An 18405-nucleotide genomic window follows, 5' to 3' on the forward strand; every position below is an offset into this window, starting at 1 on the left:
CACTGTAAAGTAGGCAAAAAATGAGGCCAGTGCTGTTTAATTGAGAGACATACACTGGACGCACAGGCTAATAATGGAACAGCCAAGCCGTAGTGTATTAATCCATTAAGACCAGGAACGCATCTGTGTCATTTTTAGATTTCTTTGGCTATTAAAAAAATAGCAGATATACAAGCTCATAGCGTGGCACCGAGTGCCGTGCTATGAGCTTGTAGATCTGCAATTTTTTGGAAAACCCCCCTCCCCCCAGAAGCAAAAATTTGAGTTAAAAATGTTCGCTTAAAAAAAATATATATTTTCACGATTTTTCAAAAATAGCAGATCTACAAGCTCATAGCGCGGTGAGCTTGTATAATATCTGCTATTTTTGAATAGCCAAAAGAAATGACACAAGATGCTTGCCCGGTCTTAATGGATTAACATGGTGTTTCTTGGGTTAGGACCCACAAAGGGACAAGGTTTAGTTTCTGGTCCCCACGCAACAAGAGTGCAAGTGAGTTTTAATGAGTCGCGGAGAAGGTGAGAGACTACATTTACACTTTGAGTCACCATATGCCAAGAGTTAAAGTATGTGTCATAGATTCTGCATCCCAGGGCGAGAGAGACTATATTTACTCGTTTTGGGGCGTCCACGCGACAAGATTACTAATACGTTTTAATGAGCTTAGTTGCCGGGGTGACCTCTCATTAATGCCGGGTTGGAAAGCTTCCCAGCCATTGGAGGGAAAAAAAAAGGCGTCACACCCATCAGATGTGTGCAGTGTGGTCAGGCAGACAGACTGAAACTGTGGTGTGGTTAACTAATTAAGCCACACCAAACCCAAGCCTAAACTTAACCATACCAACGGTACCTAACCTGAACCAGCTGCAATCTATAACCATGTAATTGCCCCCCCCCCGACCATTCAAATGATGCAGATTGTGGTGGGCTTGAGAGCTGAATATCAACTACCAGAAAGAAAAAAAACAGTAAGCCTGATTCATTTCCAGTAGTTAACTTGGCCTTCTTTCTATGATCAATGGTCACATGTATTTAAGAAAAACGATACAGTGGGTTTTAATGGGTGACATGGTCTGTTGGGTTACACACCATGTAAAAATTCCAATATAATTTGATTTAAGTCCACATAAGGGCTCAGAGTACTCCCCACACGCACGCACGTACGCACCCACGCAAGTACAGTGTAACATTTGTGTGTAATGTTAACCACTTGAAACCTTCCGTCCCTATTCTGGGCATGTCATAATAGGCAAGTATTTGACAAAAATAGCAGATTTACAACCTCACAACGCGTCCCAATGCAACGCACTGTGAGCTAATAGACAGGCTATTTTCCACGAAGAGATTTGGTACAGAAATCTGGGCCAAACCCGGTCAACTTAATATATTATGGTTTCAATTCAATCTCTATTTCAGACTCATTTAATGGGTTTAACCCATAAAAACCGGGAAAGTATCTATGTCATTTTACCTTTTTCTTCTTTCTTTTTTTCCCCAGAAAACTCTTAGGATTTTGAACAGTGGCTTAGAACAGTGTTTCTCAAAAATAGCAGATATACAAGCTCACATCTGCTACTTTTGAAATGTTTTGAAAAATCTTGAAAGTGTTTTTTAATCATTTTGATTTTTTTAACACAAATCTTATCTTCTGGGAGGGTCCCGAGGGTCTTTCTGGGAGGGTTTTCAGATGGAGGGGTCTGCGGCCAAATACATATCATTTTTGGGGGTCCTTGGCACGAAAAAGTTTGAAAACTACTGATTTAGAAGGCATTTTGTAAAATCAGCCTCAGGTCTTAATGGGTTTAAGTGGTTAAATGGACTGCATTAACAGTATTGAGCGCTCTCCTTGTCTTCCTACCACTCATAGTGCTTTACACAATGCACGCACTGTATGCCTCTCAGTCATGATGAGCCACCACCCTTTGCATTGTGAGCAGTTAGGGGTTCAGTGTCTTGCTCAAGGACACATCGATCGAACCAACTGCTCTCCCTCCTGAGCCACCAGTGAGTACTGTACAGTATGCAGTGGTGTAAAGTAACTAAGTACATGTACTCAAGTACTGTACTTTAAGTACAATTTTGTTACTTTACTGGAGTACTTCCAATACCTTTACTTCTACTCTACTACATCTTAGAACCAAATATTATACTTATTTCAATTATTATTACAAAACATACATTAACCACTTCAACACTTTATATACTAACGGTATAACGGAGCCTAACAGTACTGGTTACCCTGCACTGATGGGTATTGATCACTCAATCTACAAGATCTACAAGCTCTAGATCACTCAATCTACAAGATCTACAAGCTCTAGATCACTCAATCTACAAGATCTACAAGCTCTAGATCACTCAATCTACAAGATGTACAAGCTCTAGATCACTCAATCTACAAGATCTACAAGCTCTAGATCACTCAATCTACAAGATGTACAAGCTCTAGATCACTCAATCTACAAGATCTACAAGCTCTAGATCACTCAATCTACAAGATGTACAAGCTCTAGATCACTCAATCTACAAGATGTACAAGCTCTAGATCACTCAATCTACAAGATCTACAAGCTCTAGATCACTCAATCTACAAGATCTACAAGCTCTAGATCACTCAATCTACAAGATCTACAAGCTCTAGATCACTCAATCTACAAGCTCACAACACATCTCTGACAGCATGTGTATTTCTATTTTATTACATAAATGGTTGTGTGTGTGTGTGCGTTTGTGCGCGTGTGCGTGTGCGTGTGCGTGTGTGTGTGTCTGTGTGTGTGTCTGTGCGCGCGTGCGTGCGTGCGCATGCGCGTGCATCCCTGTGTTACCTGTCACATCGTGGTCCAGAGTATCCAGGCTGACACCGGTCGCACAGCAACTCTCCTCCATCGCCTAGGTGACAGGTAGGGCTGAAGCTACCATGGGTGCCCCGGTGAAGTTGTTGTGGTAGTTGTAGCCGTTGTTGTTGTTGTTGTTGTTGGAGGCGATAGCGTTGTCCCAGGGACGAGAGAGGGAGGAGAACGACAAGGAGAAGGAAGACAGGAGAGACACGAGTCAGGGCCATCATTCCACTGTCACCTGGGCCCACATACACACCTTTTCCTCCCAATCATACACACACACACACAGTCCTGGACCCCAAAATACTTTATCCTACGTACTGTTGCACACTGAATGAACTGAGAGAGACAGAGAGACAGAGAGAGAGACAGAGACACAGAAAGAGAGAGAGAGAGTTTTTGCCTCTCCCACCAACCCAAACTATAGATAGGTCTGCTGGGTCAGGTTGCGTGGTCCAGCCTGCCTGACTGACTGACTGGCTGAACGGCTGCTGTTTGAACTGACACACTGGGTGAATGGATGACTGACTGACAGATGGTCAGTTTACTGACTGGCCGGCTGACTGACTGACTTCAGGCTTTGGTCGACTGTATGACTCATCAGTGGCCAACTGGTTGGTTGGCCGACTGGCCAGCTGAATGACAGTCACACTGACTGATTAATTGATTGATTGATTGGTTGACAGGCTACTGTACTTGTAAACCACTTAAAGGGACAGTTCACCCCCAAAATGACTTTTTTTCTATCGATTACTCACCCCATGGAGACTTGAATTCATGGATTTTTTTTGTTTTTTTAAGCCAATAATTTGATGACGGCAGCGGTTCTGGTAGGAGACACAAAGAGTGTCCTTTGTGTCTCCTACCGGAACCGATGCCTGACCGATGGCTGACCGATGCCTGACCGCTGGTACCGGTACTTCACACACAACCAATAGCGGAAAAAGGCGATCTACAGGCTCACAAAGTTTCATATCGGCTTTCTATTTCTATTTGCCAAAAGGTTCCTGCCTATATTTGTTAGCCTAGAATAGTGATGCCAGGTTGAAAGTGGTGACTGTCTTACTTGCTGTAATGCTGTAAAGAAATGAGTTGGTGAATAGGTTAAATAGGACGACTAGAGCAGCACAACAGCCAGACACAGGCCTGGTGTCAGTTTTGCACCTCCGGCCAGATCAGACATCAATCTGTGAGATGAAATATTTAAATGAGGGGGCTTAGACATAGGAATGAGATGATGGTGATGGGTGGGAGAGGTGTATATTTAACTGTTACAGCTGTACCCACTGATGGACTGACTGATAGGCCTGTTGCCTGGCTGCCTGACTGACTGACTGACTGGCTGGCTGGCTGAACAGAAGACTTGAGACTAGACTGGCTAACTATTTTAAGGGGACTTGGAAAAGGAAGAGACTTCAATGCTATTATTACTACTTGGGTTAGCGGAAGGTAGAGAGGGAGGAGAGAGAGAGAGAGAGAGAGAGAGAGAGAGAGAGAGAGAGAGCGGGAGAGAGAGAGAGAGAGAGAGAGAGAGAGAGATGTGTCTTTCTTTAGCTCTCTATTAGTGGCTCTGGTATTTTTCGGAAATGAGCATGTTGAAATTCTCAGCTGCTGCTGCCTGTGTGTGTGTGTGTGTGTGTGTGTGTGTGTGTGTGTGTGTGTGTGTGTGTGTGTGTGTGTGTGTGTGTGTGTGTGTGTGTGTGTGTGTGTGTGTGTGTGTGTGTGTGTGTGTGTGTGTGTGTGTGTGTGTGTGTGTGTGTGTGTGTGTGTGTGTTTGTTTGCCCTGTGTATAGTGTCTCTCTGTGGTCATTTGGGGAAGGTGCAGAGCCACAGGCAATACTTGATTCCTGCTTGTACATAAAGATGGGCAATTTAACCAACAATTATGACCCTCCAGCGTGACTAATAGCATTGTTTCATTGTGTTACGCCACTGTGTCTTCTGTATTGAGTTGCACAGCCTCATCCTCCACATTGTCTTAAAGCATTAAGACCCACAGAGATGCTACTAGAAGCGGTGGAGAGAGAAGAGAAGAGAAGAGAAGAGAAGAGAAGAGAAGATAAGAGAAGAGAAGAGAAGAGAAGAGAAGAGGAGGGGAGATAGGAGTGGATAGAGGCGAGGAGGGGTGGGGTGGGGTGGGGTGGGTAGAGGGGAGGAGGGGACAGGAGGAGTACAAGGTGGGACAGAAGAGATAAGTGCAGGACAATTACTGAGAGCTCATAGAGAGAAGGAGATTGGGGTTAGAAAGGGGAGAGGGCATGGAGTGACTGAGAAAGAGAGAGGTGGAGGAGACAGAAAGAGAGAGACAGAAGAGGAGGAAGAACAGAGGGGTCAGAGGAGTGATAGATTGAGGCTGTTGATTAAGCCGTCTCAGACGGTCGTCACGGTGGCACCGGGCCCCCGTCGTCGTGGAGACCTACTTGTTGCCAGGCAAGCTCAGCGGGCAGGCGCAGGGCTGACAGTCGACGTCTGACCCGCGGGTGGCGTCGCCATAGTAACCAGGTAGGCAGGTGTCACAGTGGGGGCCGGCCGTGTGGTGAGAGCAGGCCTGGTGAGAGCAGGGAGAGCAAAGATCAAGCCTGTTAAAAGGAACACATCGACTTTCACTTTATGCCATGTGCCAGACCAGAGATTACAGGTCTCTGCTGTGTGAATATGTGGTAAACAGCAGTGAGCATCGTCTTTACGTCAGCTCAGCATTACTGTGGTGTGTTAGATGGTGAAAGTGTGTCCAGTACTTCCTCCTCACACGGTGTCTCCGATAAATAAAAAGTACAATCCTCAGTGTTGGCTGGATACGTTGACAGACACTGATGATTTCACTGTGTAAACTGCTTGCCGAAAGAGTATAAAATCCTGGCAGAAATGTTATTGTATATATAATAATCTGCCCCGCCACAACTTGAACTTTATATAGCACCAGCCATTACCAACTACAACCATTTATTCTGATGTACACCAGATAGGAATTGTTTAACCAAGGAGATGTCTACTGTGCTAAATATATATTCTATCTCGCTTGCCCATACACCTTTTACAGTTATATCCCTATCATATTTTCCTGGCTATACTCTGGCATTTGTGTTAAGTCTATTCCACAAAGCTAGCGTTCCATCCTATTGTACTGTGTGTTCCCTCAGTATTGGGGACTGTCAGAAGCTCTGACTCACTGTTCCAGAACAGGTGATGGGAACATGACATCCGTTGAAAATAATGACATTTTTGCTGTATGACAGGGTTGTTCCACCAAGTATAAAATAGCCTTTAGTGCCAGGGTTGGGACGGAGGGGACGTGTCCACATTGTGCATTGTGGGACGGGCCAGGAGTTATGATCGACATCAAACCAGGATGCTGCTTCATACACCCGCTATAGTTTAACCTCATGAACCCGTAGCGTCCCTATTCCAGGAATGTCATAATAGGCCAAAATAGGCAAATATTTCGCAAAAAATAATAGCTCTTCAGGCTCACAGCATGGTGCTTTGTGATGCATGAAGAGCTTGTCGATTGGCTATTGTCTAAGGGACCCCAGTCAACTAATTATATAAGGTTTAAGAGGTTATTTTGTTCCTAAGAGTTTCTCTGGTCTTTCCATATCATATCTTATCTTATATACTACAATTAGGAAAGGGTTTTGCGTGTTCAGAACGCTTCTCCTAGACCTCATAAGTTGGTCATGGGTCATGGGTCTGGCCTTTGAATCGTCTACTTTTGGTACTTTGCCCCATATTTTGGCCACTTGAGCGCCCATTGAGATAAAAAGAGTTGTGCCATCTCCGTTCACTCCATTGGCTCACAAACGTAATATTTCTAACCTCTCATTGATGCAACTCTTCTCAATGGCTTTGGAATTGTACACACCACATCGCTTGCCTGGATTGCCGGGAGCATAGACTCCACCCACTCCACTGAATGGAGTCTTCATACTGATGTCAGGCTAATACATCACTGCTCTTTATTTTCATCAATCTCCGACGTGCTTTGACAGAATTTGTCTCGGACATTCCGTCATTTCTGGCAGCATACAGTGGACAAAGTGTGTGCTCCATTAATTAATTTCCATGTGGTTGTCTTTGTTGTAGCTTTATATATTTATCTAGACAATAAATTAAGGAGCAAAATGTCTCCCTGCCATAACTCGGACAGCATCCAACCGTTCGGTCTCAAACTTAGCGTGAGTGACCCATATGACCCTGAGGTGTGTAGAGCCAAATGGCAATTCGGAATGACAAATGGCATCCATGTCATGTGTAATGACACGGACAAGACACTACAGTAGACTGTTGTTTATTTTCTGACCGTGATTCCGGTGTGGAACAGCAAAAGCGATACAGACGGCATGTACGGAGGGGGATTATCCACAGTCAGTCTTTCTACATAACAGTACGGTAGGTACGGAAATAAAACAATATCACGAGCACACCGAGTGTCAGACCAACCACACAGGATGTTGAGTCAGACGTTGGATGGACAATGTTGACGGCAAAACCTTTAAGTGAAAAGAAAGATTATTCCCATTCCCAACACTACTGCCTCAGTTTCAGTTCCATCATAGCCTGGGACCAGAAGAATCTGCGAGTGCAAAAAAAAAATGACACTCTGCGATTTGGGTTTGGCACCGCTCCATAGAGAATCCATTTCCTGCTCCAGGAGACGTGGGTGACCAATCAGGGCCCAGTATTCGAATATGGGAGACTGTAATTGGTAGTTGGTTGTATGTAAGTCTAACCAATTGCGTCGAGAGCCATTGTTTTGATCCCGCCCCTTGGGGAAAAAAACTTCCTCATGGAAGCACCACACTCATATCCACGCAGTGATAGAGTCTGGCTACGCGAGGCTCAACACAACCTCCTCCAGGGGAAAGAGAATCAGTAGCATTAACATTGTTATTGTGGGAGATGAGGAGGGAATAGTTGACATTGTTTATAAGGACCTGCTCTGGCTATGAGTCATTCATTCAAACAAATGTTTTCATATTATATAACATTGTACATTCTCTCATGACTTTTACTTTTCAGAAATAAAGCTACAGTACATTGCTGCTTACATCTATACTAAATCAATGTAGATTACACTCAAAGGTGCAAGGGACAGTTGGGAGTAGCCAGACGCCTGAAGGGACATTTTTCTAGTAGCCACAATACATCTCAGTGTAGATTGTTTATGTAGTGGAAGAAGGCCAAGCACTGGTCAGTATGTCACTTTAAATCCCTGTCTGTCCGGTGTGTGTGCGTGTGTGTGTGTGTGTGTGTGTGTGTGTGTGTGTGTGTGTGTGTGTGTGTGTGTGTTGCTTTTCACGTCCTTTCCACATCAAATCTGTTCAGAGCTGAGATGCATCCTGACACTGTCTCCTTCTCTCTCTCTCTCTCTCTCTCTCTCACACACACACACGCACACACACGCACGCACGCACGCACGCACGCACGCACGCACGCACGCACGCACGCACGCACGCACGCACGCACGCACGCACGCACGCACACACAGCTTTAACCAAGGACTGTGGCATCATTCATTCACTCCACTAGCCAGAAAAAGGTCCTCAGGGAGGGAGTGTGTGTAGCTCTGTCTACCTGCCTGTCAGTGGGTATGAATCTATGTGTGTACCCGCCACCCCCCCCCCCCCCCACCCTGTGTGTGCGTGTGTATGTTTGTGCGTGCGTGTTTGTGTCCATGAGCGCGTACAATGCTTGTATCTTTCATGTGTGTGTCCATGTGTGTGTATTCATGTGTGTATGTCCTGTCTATGTGCATCTGCTTCTCTGTCTTCCACAGTGTGTTCTGTGTATCTGTCTGCATCTATCAACCTACCGACATGTGTATGGAGGTGGACATGTGTGTGTTTGTGTGTTTGTAGCCTGAGAGAACGAGAGCAATCCATGGTCTCGAAGGGCGGATCCAAACCCAGGCGCCCGGAGCAAGGCGCGTCCTCCGATTGCTTCACCAATCTATGTCCCCGCCTCCCCTCCCCCCGCCCCCCTCCTACTCCCCTCCCCCCCTGGTCGGTGCAACATTGTAGAATACTGACGTCACCAAATTTGGAGCGACGCCCCTCTGCACTCTGATTGGTTAGGAGGTAACAAGGTTCACTCCCGCTCCGAGACCACAGTTCCTGGGATCTTCCCCCAGGCTTTTTTCTTTTGCAACAAAAAAAAAGCCATGGGTTTCCGAGGCTAGTGTGTTTGTGACTTTTGTGCGTGTGCGCGCGCATCTGTGTGTACTGTATGATGTTCGGTCTTGGACAAATCCCCTGTGGCATCATTTTGCGTGCGTGCGTGCGTGCGTGCACGCACGCACATAATAATATATGCTACAGAGGGTCTAAAATATGGAATTATCTGCCATTACATCTATTGGAGTCGTCTTCTCACCAATTCAAGAAAGATCTGTCATCACTTCACTTAACCACCAAATACTTTCCATATAGGTCTGCCTGATTAACCTGGGTCCATTCAATATTTATATATATATAGCTTTTATTGTTGAGATATGCTTTTGTTGTTTCTTCTCTTTGGTATATTGTCCATATAGTTGTCTACGTATATTCCAAATATATGTAATTTTATCCTACAATTCCTACAACAGGTCCAGGAGAATGCCACTTCTCAAGCCCCTGGAGGGTTTTTAGGCCTTCCACCTCACATCTTTACTGATTCTTTGTGTATCAGTTCTTTATTCTGTGAAAATAAACAAACAAACTAACAAAACAAGGTTGGCCTTTGATTCATTGAAGGTTGCTGTTTTCCACTCTGTTTTGGTTTCTTTTTGTCCAGGTAAACTCTCCTCAGCCAAGGATTTTTTTTACAAAACTATCAAACAAACAAACTATAAACAAAACCGTGCAGCAACCGTGTTTGGCGTCCCAAGTTTCATCCACGTTTGACGTGCACAGTTCGTTCAACAGCAAGGTCGCTCATGTTTTGTGTATGCCAGGGTCATAAAAACAATGCCAGCTTCAGTAAGAGCAGCACAATGCCAACAAGGCTACAAATTAAACCAACTGTCAAAGTCTTATCAGACTTATCATTATATAAGTCTTATGTAATGGAGTTGGATCAACGTATATTCAGTTGTTTCATGTTTTACTTAAGGAAAAGTATCAATACTGCAATGTAGAAGTACTCCGTTACAAGTAATAGTCCGGAATTCAAAATTGACTTGAGTAAAAGTACAAAGGTATTGGTATCAAAATGTACTTAAAGTACCAAATGTAAAAGTACAAAAATGTTTGAAAATAGCAGTTCTACAAGCTCACAACGTGTCGCGGAGAATAAACTAGTCTTTTCTCTCCCTATACTCACCTGCTCCCTTTTGTCCTCTCGTCTTACCAATCAGTGATCGTCTATCTGTCATTTGTGCTTTGTGTCCCTTCTTCCCCCCAATCTCGTCATCCCCTCATTCTTCCCTCTCTTCATACATTCCTCACCTCACCCCATCCTTCCATAATTCTGTTTATTTTATACAGGTTTAACCTTTCATATTCAATAAATAAACAACCCTAAAAAGTATGAAGGCTTTACTAGTGAAAGAAATGTCTTACGGCTCTGATTCAAAATATAAGCAGGAATTGTAATGATCATTAATTGATGCCATCTCAAGGGCATTCAGAGTACTCCATGCTAGTCCTCCTAATGGGTGTAGTAATCTAGAAATAACAACTGTACACATTTTAATCCATTAAAACCGGGAACACATCTGCCATTTTTGAATAGCCAAAGACATCCAAAATGACACAGATGCGTTCCCGGAGTGAATGGGTTGAAAATCCAAGCCAAGAGAGCACAGAAATGGTGACATACGTACATCAAGGCATGCTATGCTACACATGCTAGTGATTTTTTATAATCAATAAACTGAGGGGTCAACAGCTTCTTACCAGGCAGTGTCCAGTGACCTCGTGACATTCTGCAGCGTGTCCATGGCAGCGGCAAGCTTCACACACGCCATTATACAGAGTACCGTTGACCCTCCGGTAACCAGGAATACACACCTGAAACACCCCCCCCACACACACGCACACGCACACACACACACACACACACACACACACACACACACACACACACAGACAAGCAGACATTATTTACAGGTAAGTAAATATGGAAGGATGAATTCTATGTACAGGTACAGTACATCTACAGAATGTACTCCAGCAAATACCCAAAGGGGACACAGTTCAGACATGCAGTCATATGTATCTTAGAACTATTCCAGTGTGAACTCATTAGCCTAAGCTCTTCTAAACAGCACCTCACTGTCACTCTAAGTGATGCCCATGTGCTTGCGTGCTTGTGTGTGTGTGCGCGTGTGTGTGTGCGTGCGTGCGGTATAGAACCAGGCGGCAAGCTTTTGATCGTGAAAATGAAGCCAGTGCAGAAGTCATGAAAACGCTGCAGTTCTCATTAAATGGCCTAGAAGGCGTAGCTATTTCCTCTCCTGCTAGTTGCAGAATAATTTTCATTGCATTAAACCTAACCCTTTACACTATTACCTGAGTAAAGATTTTAATAAACACTTATTTTTTTCCAATTATAAAGATATGCATTTTTGTAAATTATGCTCCCATTCATTTTAATTAATTATAAAGAAGTTATGCTTGGCTCTACTGAGTGTGGAGGACCCACCCTGTCCCTCGCCTTTCCACTTAATTTTCATTTTCTTCCGGTGCCATTCGTGCCATTCAAGATGGTGGATTTGAAAACAGGTCTTTAGAAACCATAGAATTATAATGAATCTATAGGGTGGACTGCCCCCCCCCCTCCCCCGCTATTCAATTCAATGAAAGTTGCTCAGTGGCGTTTGAAGCACCCGGAAGTCTGCCGGAAGTATACAATTGGGTCCATTGGGTCTATGCCATAGTCAGCCGGAGGTACTAATATTGGGTCCTGAGCAGGCGCACAAACGGTAGATGCACGTACACGCAGTAGCATTTTAAATGCTGAAGTGTTGCATTCTCATTTTGACCACCAGGCGACGGCCGCTTCACTGTTCTACCGCAGCCCTGGGGGCTTGGTAGAAACCAATGGTTGACATCATGGCTCCTGTCGTCCATAATTTTTTACAGTCTATGTATAGAACGCATGGTATACAGTATATGAGCTGAGACTAGACTAAATAATAACACAGCTGCTGCACACAGATGATACAGTCATATACTGTTAGTCAGTGGTGGAAGAGGTACTCACATTTTTTACTTGAGTAAAAGTATCAATACCACAATGTAGAAATACTGCGTAAAAGTATAGTAGTATAGAAGTATAAGTATAAGTAAAAGTCTGGTATTCAGAATTTACTTTAGTGAAAGTGAAAAAGTATGGACATCAAAATATACTTAAAGTACCAAAAGTAAAACTACTCATTATGCAGAACGTCTCATTTCAGGTTTTCAAAATGTAAGTCTTTTGTAAATAGCCGATCTACAAGCTCACAAAGCGGTGCATCGCGACGCGCTGTCTGCTTGTAGATCGGCTATTTTCAAATAGCCAAAATATATGTGGTTAATGTATGTTTAGTAATACAAATCTAAATCTACAAGGCAACTAGTAACTGGTACAAATAATTGTAGTCGAGTAAAAGTACAATATTTCCTCAGAGATGTAGTGGAGTACTTAAGTAAAAGTCGAGAGAGTTGGAAATACTCCACTTAAGTAAAAAAAAAAATACCTCAAACTTGTACTTAAGTACAATACTTGAGTACATGTACTTAGTTACTTTACACCACTGCTGTTAGTCATGCTATTTCTGCTCTGCTGAGTGGACCTTTAATGTTGTGCCTGTAGTGCAACTCTTTGTCACACAGCTGGTTCTCTGGTTGCTTTTCTTCGGTTTACAGCTCACCTTGAAAACCTGTGTCTGACCTCCTTAACCCATAAGACCTGAGACCTTTCTACAAATGCCTTCTAAATCAGTTGCTCTGAAACTTTTTAGTGCCAAGGACCCCCAAAATGACATGTGTGTGTGGGTGTGTGTGTACAGTATGTGTGTGTATTGCATACTTCACAGGAGGTCCCAGCATATCCAGGAGGACAGGAGCAGATTTCAACAGCCAACGCTCTCTTATCCCCTCTGATAGACGGCCTGGACTCCTCCATAGAAAATGTATGGAGCCTATAAACACAAACAAACATAAATACATATTGGTAATCAAAGTGTGTGTGTGTGTGTGTGTGTGTGTGTGTGTGTGTGTGTGTGTGTGTGTGTGTGTGTGTGTGTGTGTGTGTGTGTGTGTGTGTGTGTGTGTGTGTGTGTGTGTGTGTGTGTGTGTGTGTGTGTGTGTGTGTGTGCGTGCGTGCGTGCGTGCGTGCGTGCGTGCGTGCGTGCGTGCGTGCGTGCGTGCGTGCGTGCGTGCGTGTGAGTGAAACCACTTAAACCATTATTTTATATACTTTGGCTGTTCAAAAATAGTAGATATACAATCTCATAGCGCGGCACTGTTCAAAAATAGTAGACATACAATCTCATAGCGCGGCACCGAGTATATATATTTTCTAAAGCATATATATTTTTATATATCTTTTTTCTAAAGCAAACATTAATTATTTTACACAAATCTTTGCTTCTGGGGGTCCCTGGAACAAAATATTTTGAGATGGGGGTCGGCGGACAAATACATATAATTTTGGGGCTCCTTAAGTTTGAGCACCACTGATATAGCAACACAAGTTTTTTCAAAAAACATTTTGTGTGTGTGTGTGCATGCATGCGTTTCCACACGTTACCTGTACACAGCGCTCGTCTCCGTGCTATAGGACGCCCTGACCAGCACTCTGCTCACGTTGGCCAACGCCAACAGGAAATCCCTCCGACTGATTGGCTGCCCCGTCTCCGCGACCAGGAAGTTCTCCGGCAGGAGGGTGACGTCATTGGCGCTCGGAGAGGACGGGTACACCGGCTGGCCGAAGCGGCCGTCAGTCATCTTGATCCCGCCTCCCTTGGCACGGAGAGAGAGAGAGAGAGAGATGGAAGAAAGTTTTGTTGTATGAAAGAGAATGTTTTTTTTCCCCCCTCCTTCCTCTCTTTGTACCGCAGCACTCGGCCCCCGTTCACTTCTTAATTCAATCTATTCTGAAAGGTCGATTCACTCCAAAAATCCCCCCCGAAAAGTTTGAAAAATGGGCTTCCTGGCACGAGAAAGGCAGTCATATCCCACTTATTAAGAAACAATTGAGAAGCAATGATCTGTCATTAGCTAATGAACTGCAGTTTTGCTATTGACATTTTGTGGAATGGGGGCCGGAGTGAGAGTGAACGTGGCCCCTCCCCTCCTTCAACCCCCCCCCCCCCCCGAGCTACTCTCTGTCTGCCTCGCGGTCTGACGCAGAGCTGTGAGCAATCGATGGCATGTAACCACTAATGCAGAGTGACAACTACTGATGGAGCGGAGACCACGCGCACACACACACACACACACACACGCAAACACACACAGACACACACACACGCACGCACACACACACACACACACACACACGCACACACACGCATGCACACACACACACACGCATGCACACGGGGCTATCTCATCATGCCAATAAACCTTTAAATGAAAACTAATTGAAAGAGAGAGGGGGGGGCAGAACGAGAAGAAGATACCGTATGCAGGGGAGGAGAAGAGACAAGAGAGAGTAAGAGTACCAAAAGAGGGGCGAGAGAGAGAGAGAGATGGAGGAAGGGAGAGAGAGAGGGCCTTGGAAAACAGTCAGGCCCAGAGTTCTGTCTAAAAGTACATTATTGTCACTATTGTGTCTCAATTCCAATTATTTCCCAGTGTTCTCCTCAAATGTGTCCTGTCGTCATTTTTTTGTTGTTTTTCTGCCTCGCCAGCGAAGCCGCACGTTTTGATCATCAAACCAAATTGAAAGGAGCACGGTTTAGCCCAGAGTGACGGACAGAGAGGCAGACAGACAGACACACAGCACAGTACAAAGACAGACACACCGACAGACACAACTTTACTGGCCATTTAACCACACTTTTCCTTTTCCTGTGAAGAAACACAGCAGCACATTGCTGTGCAATACATCGGCAATTGCGTGTGTGTGTGTGTGTGTGTGTGTGTGTGTGTGTGTGTGCGTGCGTGAGAGAGTGCGTGCGTCTCCCTCCGTAAATTGGATCCCCGCTATTTGAGGCACACTCGCCACTTCAACCTACACACACTGAGAACGACACACACACACACACTTTATTTTTTTACTAAGTCATCCGTTTCTTTCATGTTAAGCTGTTAGCTGTGTCTACTGCCTGAGTGATTAAGTTGTGTTCAGTGTCCTCGCCCGCTATAATGTGAGTCCTGCATGTGTGTGTGTGGGTGTGTGTGTGTCCGTTGTTAACCACTTTCAACCTGCCGTCCCTATTTTGTGCATGCAGATCTACAAAGCTCTAAACGTGAACTTGTAGATCTGCTATTTTTTGCTATTTGGGTGTCTCATCGTGTTGGGTTGATACCTTCACATGAACTTCGTGTTCAACCATAAAAGTGTTTTGTCTGATTGGGATATTATCAATATGAACACTCAGCCAAAAAAGTACTTCATTTTTTTTTACTTAAGTAAAAGTATCAATACTGCAATGTAGAAATACTCTGCTACAAGTAAAAGCCAGGAAGTATTGTTATCAAAGTGTACTTAAAGTACCAAAAGTAGAAAGTACTCGTCATGCAGAAGGTCCCATTTCACAAGTTTTCATTTAATGAAAATAGCAGATCTACAAGCTCACAACGGACCCCACCCACCCCAGCATCCTCCTCTTCACTAAGGTGATCAGGCACATCCTCCACTGCCACCCCATCTGCAATAACCCCCCCCCCCCCCCCCCCCCCCCCCCACCCGCCCGCACAGCTTCCGTCACCAAGACATCAAGATCCTCATGAAATGTTATTAATAAAGTCACCTGTTATTATTAATACTGTAACTAACAAAATGGATAAAAATGGATCAAATATTTTTCCACACAGAATACTTGGAGAGAGAGAGGGAGGGAGAAAGAGAGAGAGAGAGAGAGAGGGAGGGAGGGAGGGAGGGAGAGAGAGAGAGAGAGAGAGAGAGAGAGAGAGAGAGAGAGAGAGAGAGAGAGAGAGAGAGAGAGAGAGAGAGAGAGAGAGAGAGAGAGGGGGGGGGGAGACAGAAAGACAAACAGAGAGAGAGGGGTGGAGAGAGACAAAGAGAAGGGGTGAGAGGCAGAGTGACAGAGACAGAGAGAGTGAATTTGTATTATATATATTTTTTAACACACCGTGAACATTTTAAGCAGAATTTAATGTCAAGAGAAAAAAAGGATAAAACAATAGCATAAGACTTTAAAAAAATCCACCCAGAGAGAGAGGGAGGGAGAGGGAGAGAGAGAGAGAAGTGTAGGGGAGGAGGTAGAGAGAGGTAGAGTGAGAGGGGGGAGGTAGAGAGAGAGGTAGAGAGAGGGGGGGAGGTAGAGAGAGAGGTATAGAGAGAGAGGGGGTGAGAGGTAGAGGGAGCTATAGTTGACAGTGTGTGGGAGGTTCATTAATGCCATCATTTGGAGAAGCTGTGAGTGTGTTGACAAGATGACCGACACTTCTCTCCTCTCCTCTCCTCCCCGTCTCGCTGCCTCTGACATGTCTTTAAATAACACCGGCTTATTGCGCGCTAGCTACCTCTCTCTCTCTCTTCTTTATTCCCCCCCACCACCCCTCCACCCCCCCCTCTCTCTTTCTCTCCCTCTCTCTCTTCGTTCCCTCTCCTCCCACTCGCCTCTCTCGGTTTTCTCGCTGTCTCTCTCTCCCGCACAAGCGCCCGACTCTCAAGACGGATTTTATACTTGGTTGCGCGGCGGTGTCGCGCGCCGAAAATAGCCGATCTACAAGCTCACAACACGTCGCAGCGCGACGTGTTGTGAGCTTGCAGATCTGCTATTTTCGGCGTGCGGCACCGACGCGCAAATAAGTATATGCCAAGCCCTTCCACATGCTGTCATTGTCATGCGTATGGATACACACAAGTTTGCTCGCACACACGCACGCATACACACGACACGCACACACACACACACGCACGCATACACACGACACGCACACACACACGCACGCATACAGACAGATACTGCATGTGTTCAGTCTCTGACAGTAACTTATGTGCGGCAATCAAACCGCCGGCATTGAAAGCGCGAGTCACTCGCCTATTGAGAGTGACAGCCGCTATACCAAGCGGGGGGAGAGCTACCTCATCACTGTAGCTTGGCTAATACAACTTAAATCACAATGGATTGATTTCGCCCATGTAGACGACAGAGTCGGTTGTGGTTAATCACTGTGATGCGAGTGACCTAGTCAAGCGAAATGAGTGCAATATCGCTGAAAAAACTAATTTTGAAACGAGCCCCCGATATCGCTGAAAGCATATTTTTCTAGTTGTGAAATTGGAGGGAAAAAAATGAAACTCTTAACTTTCTAATGAAGTAACTTATTTTTTTTTGTACTCTGAATTCAAACAGATACTGCTTGTGTCGTTGTAGCTCAGGTTTCCAACTGTGCAGCTGTGTTTGTTTTATCCCCTAAACCCCAGTGTATACATTGTTCTTATGTAACTAGGCTTTCAAGCTTATCCTAACTTATGTTTACACTGTCGGGTCTCGTTGAGAAGGTAAAAACCTTCTCAATAATTGTTTTTAATTGTGTTTCTTATCCAAAATGATTCAAAACATATTGCCGCTGTGGGGTGGAAACCTTGTATGTCCAAAACCGTCCCTTTTCTTATAATTATTTTATTTTAAAATAGTGAAAATAGCTGATCTACAAGCTCACACCGCGTCGCGACGTGCAGTGAGCTTGTAGATCGGATATTTTCTGTACGTTTGTGCGACACTGTTGTATCATTAATTTATGTCAAACATTGAAACATGGAGATATGAGGTTTCTCAGCCAAACTGGTACATTACATTTGCACGCACGAGTTGAAAAGTTAATACTTGTGACCTGACATCATAACCAAGAAAAGAAATGAACAAATGAGACAAATTGTCTCGTTTGTTCACATCCAACTGAGTTTGGGGGAGCTGGTCACATACTGTATTCACTTGGTGAAAAATCTTCTATTAAGAGAATAGTTTATATCCATGTTTATATTCAAGTACAGAGGCAGACTTTATTAAAAAAAGAAAAATAGAGCTGAAATGCTTTGCTTTACTCAAATGAAAGCATACAAAATAGACGGATATATTGTCAATATTTGTTTCAAGATAAGGGTACAGTATCAAACATTTCCTAATGATACCCAGTGAATATACAGTATGTATGCACACGCACGCACGCACGCACACACACACACACACACACACACACACACACACACACACACACACACACACACACACACACACACACACACACACACACACACACACACACACACACACACACACACACACACACGCTAAACACAGTTGTTTAGTGTTTAGGCTGTGAATAAACAGCTAACAGTGTTGTGCCTTGCTTATTGCTGCCATATATCATATCACAACCAAGTCATTATAAAGATGTAGAGAGAGAGAGGGGGGGGGGGGAGAGGGGGAGGGAATCATCCCATCTGCATGTTTTATTG

The 18405-nt window shown here is 44.4% G+C and overlaps 1 protein-coding gene across 1 annotated transcript in view; it reads right to left on the reverse strand.

Annotated features, from left to right (window-relative positions):
• Positions 1-18405, reverse strand: part of lama2 (laminin, alpha 2) — a 278412-nt gene that overhangs the window by 126873 nt on the left and 133134 nt on the right. Inside the window, exons 16-20 of the mRNA XM_084082844.1 lie at positions 13558-13769; positions 12835-12946; positions 10716-10829; positions 5259-5386; positions 2827-2913 (exon numbers count right to left, since the gene is read on the reverse strand). Of these exons, the coding sequence (XP_083938970.1) occupies positions 2827-2913; positions 5259-5386; positions 10716-10829; positions 12835-12946; positions 13558-13769 (653 nt within the window). The remainder of the gene's footprint in view (positions 1-2826; positions 2914-5258; positions 5387-10715; positions 10830-12834; positions 12947-13557; positions 13770-18405) is intronic.

The sequence above is a fragment of the Gymnoscopelus microlampas genome (assembly GCF_963454915.1).
Source record: "Gymnoscopelus microlampas genome assembly, chromosome: 16".
NCBI classification, from domain to species: Eukaryota; Metazoa; Chordata; class Actinopteri; order Myctophiformes; family Myctophidae; genus Gymnoscopelus; species Gymnoscopelus microlampas.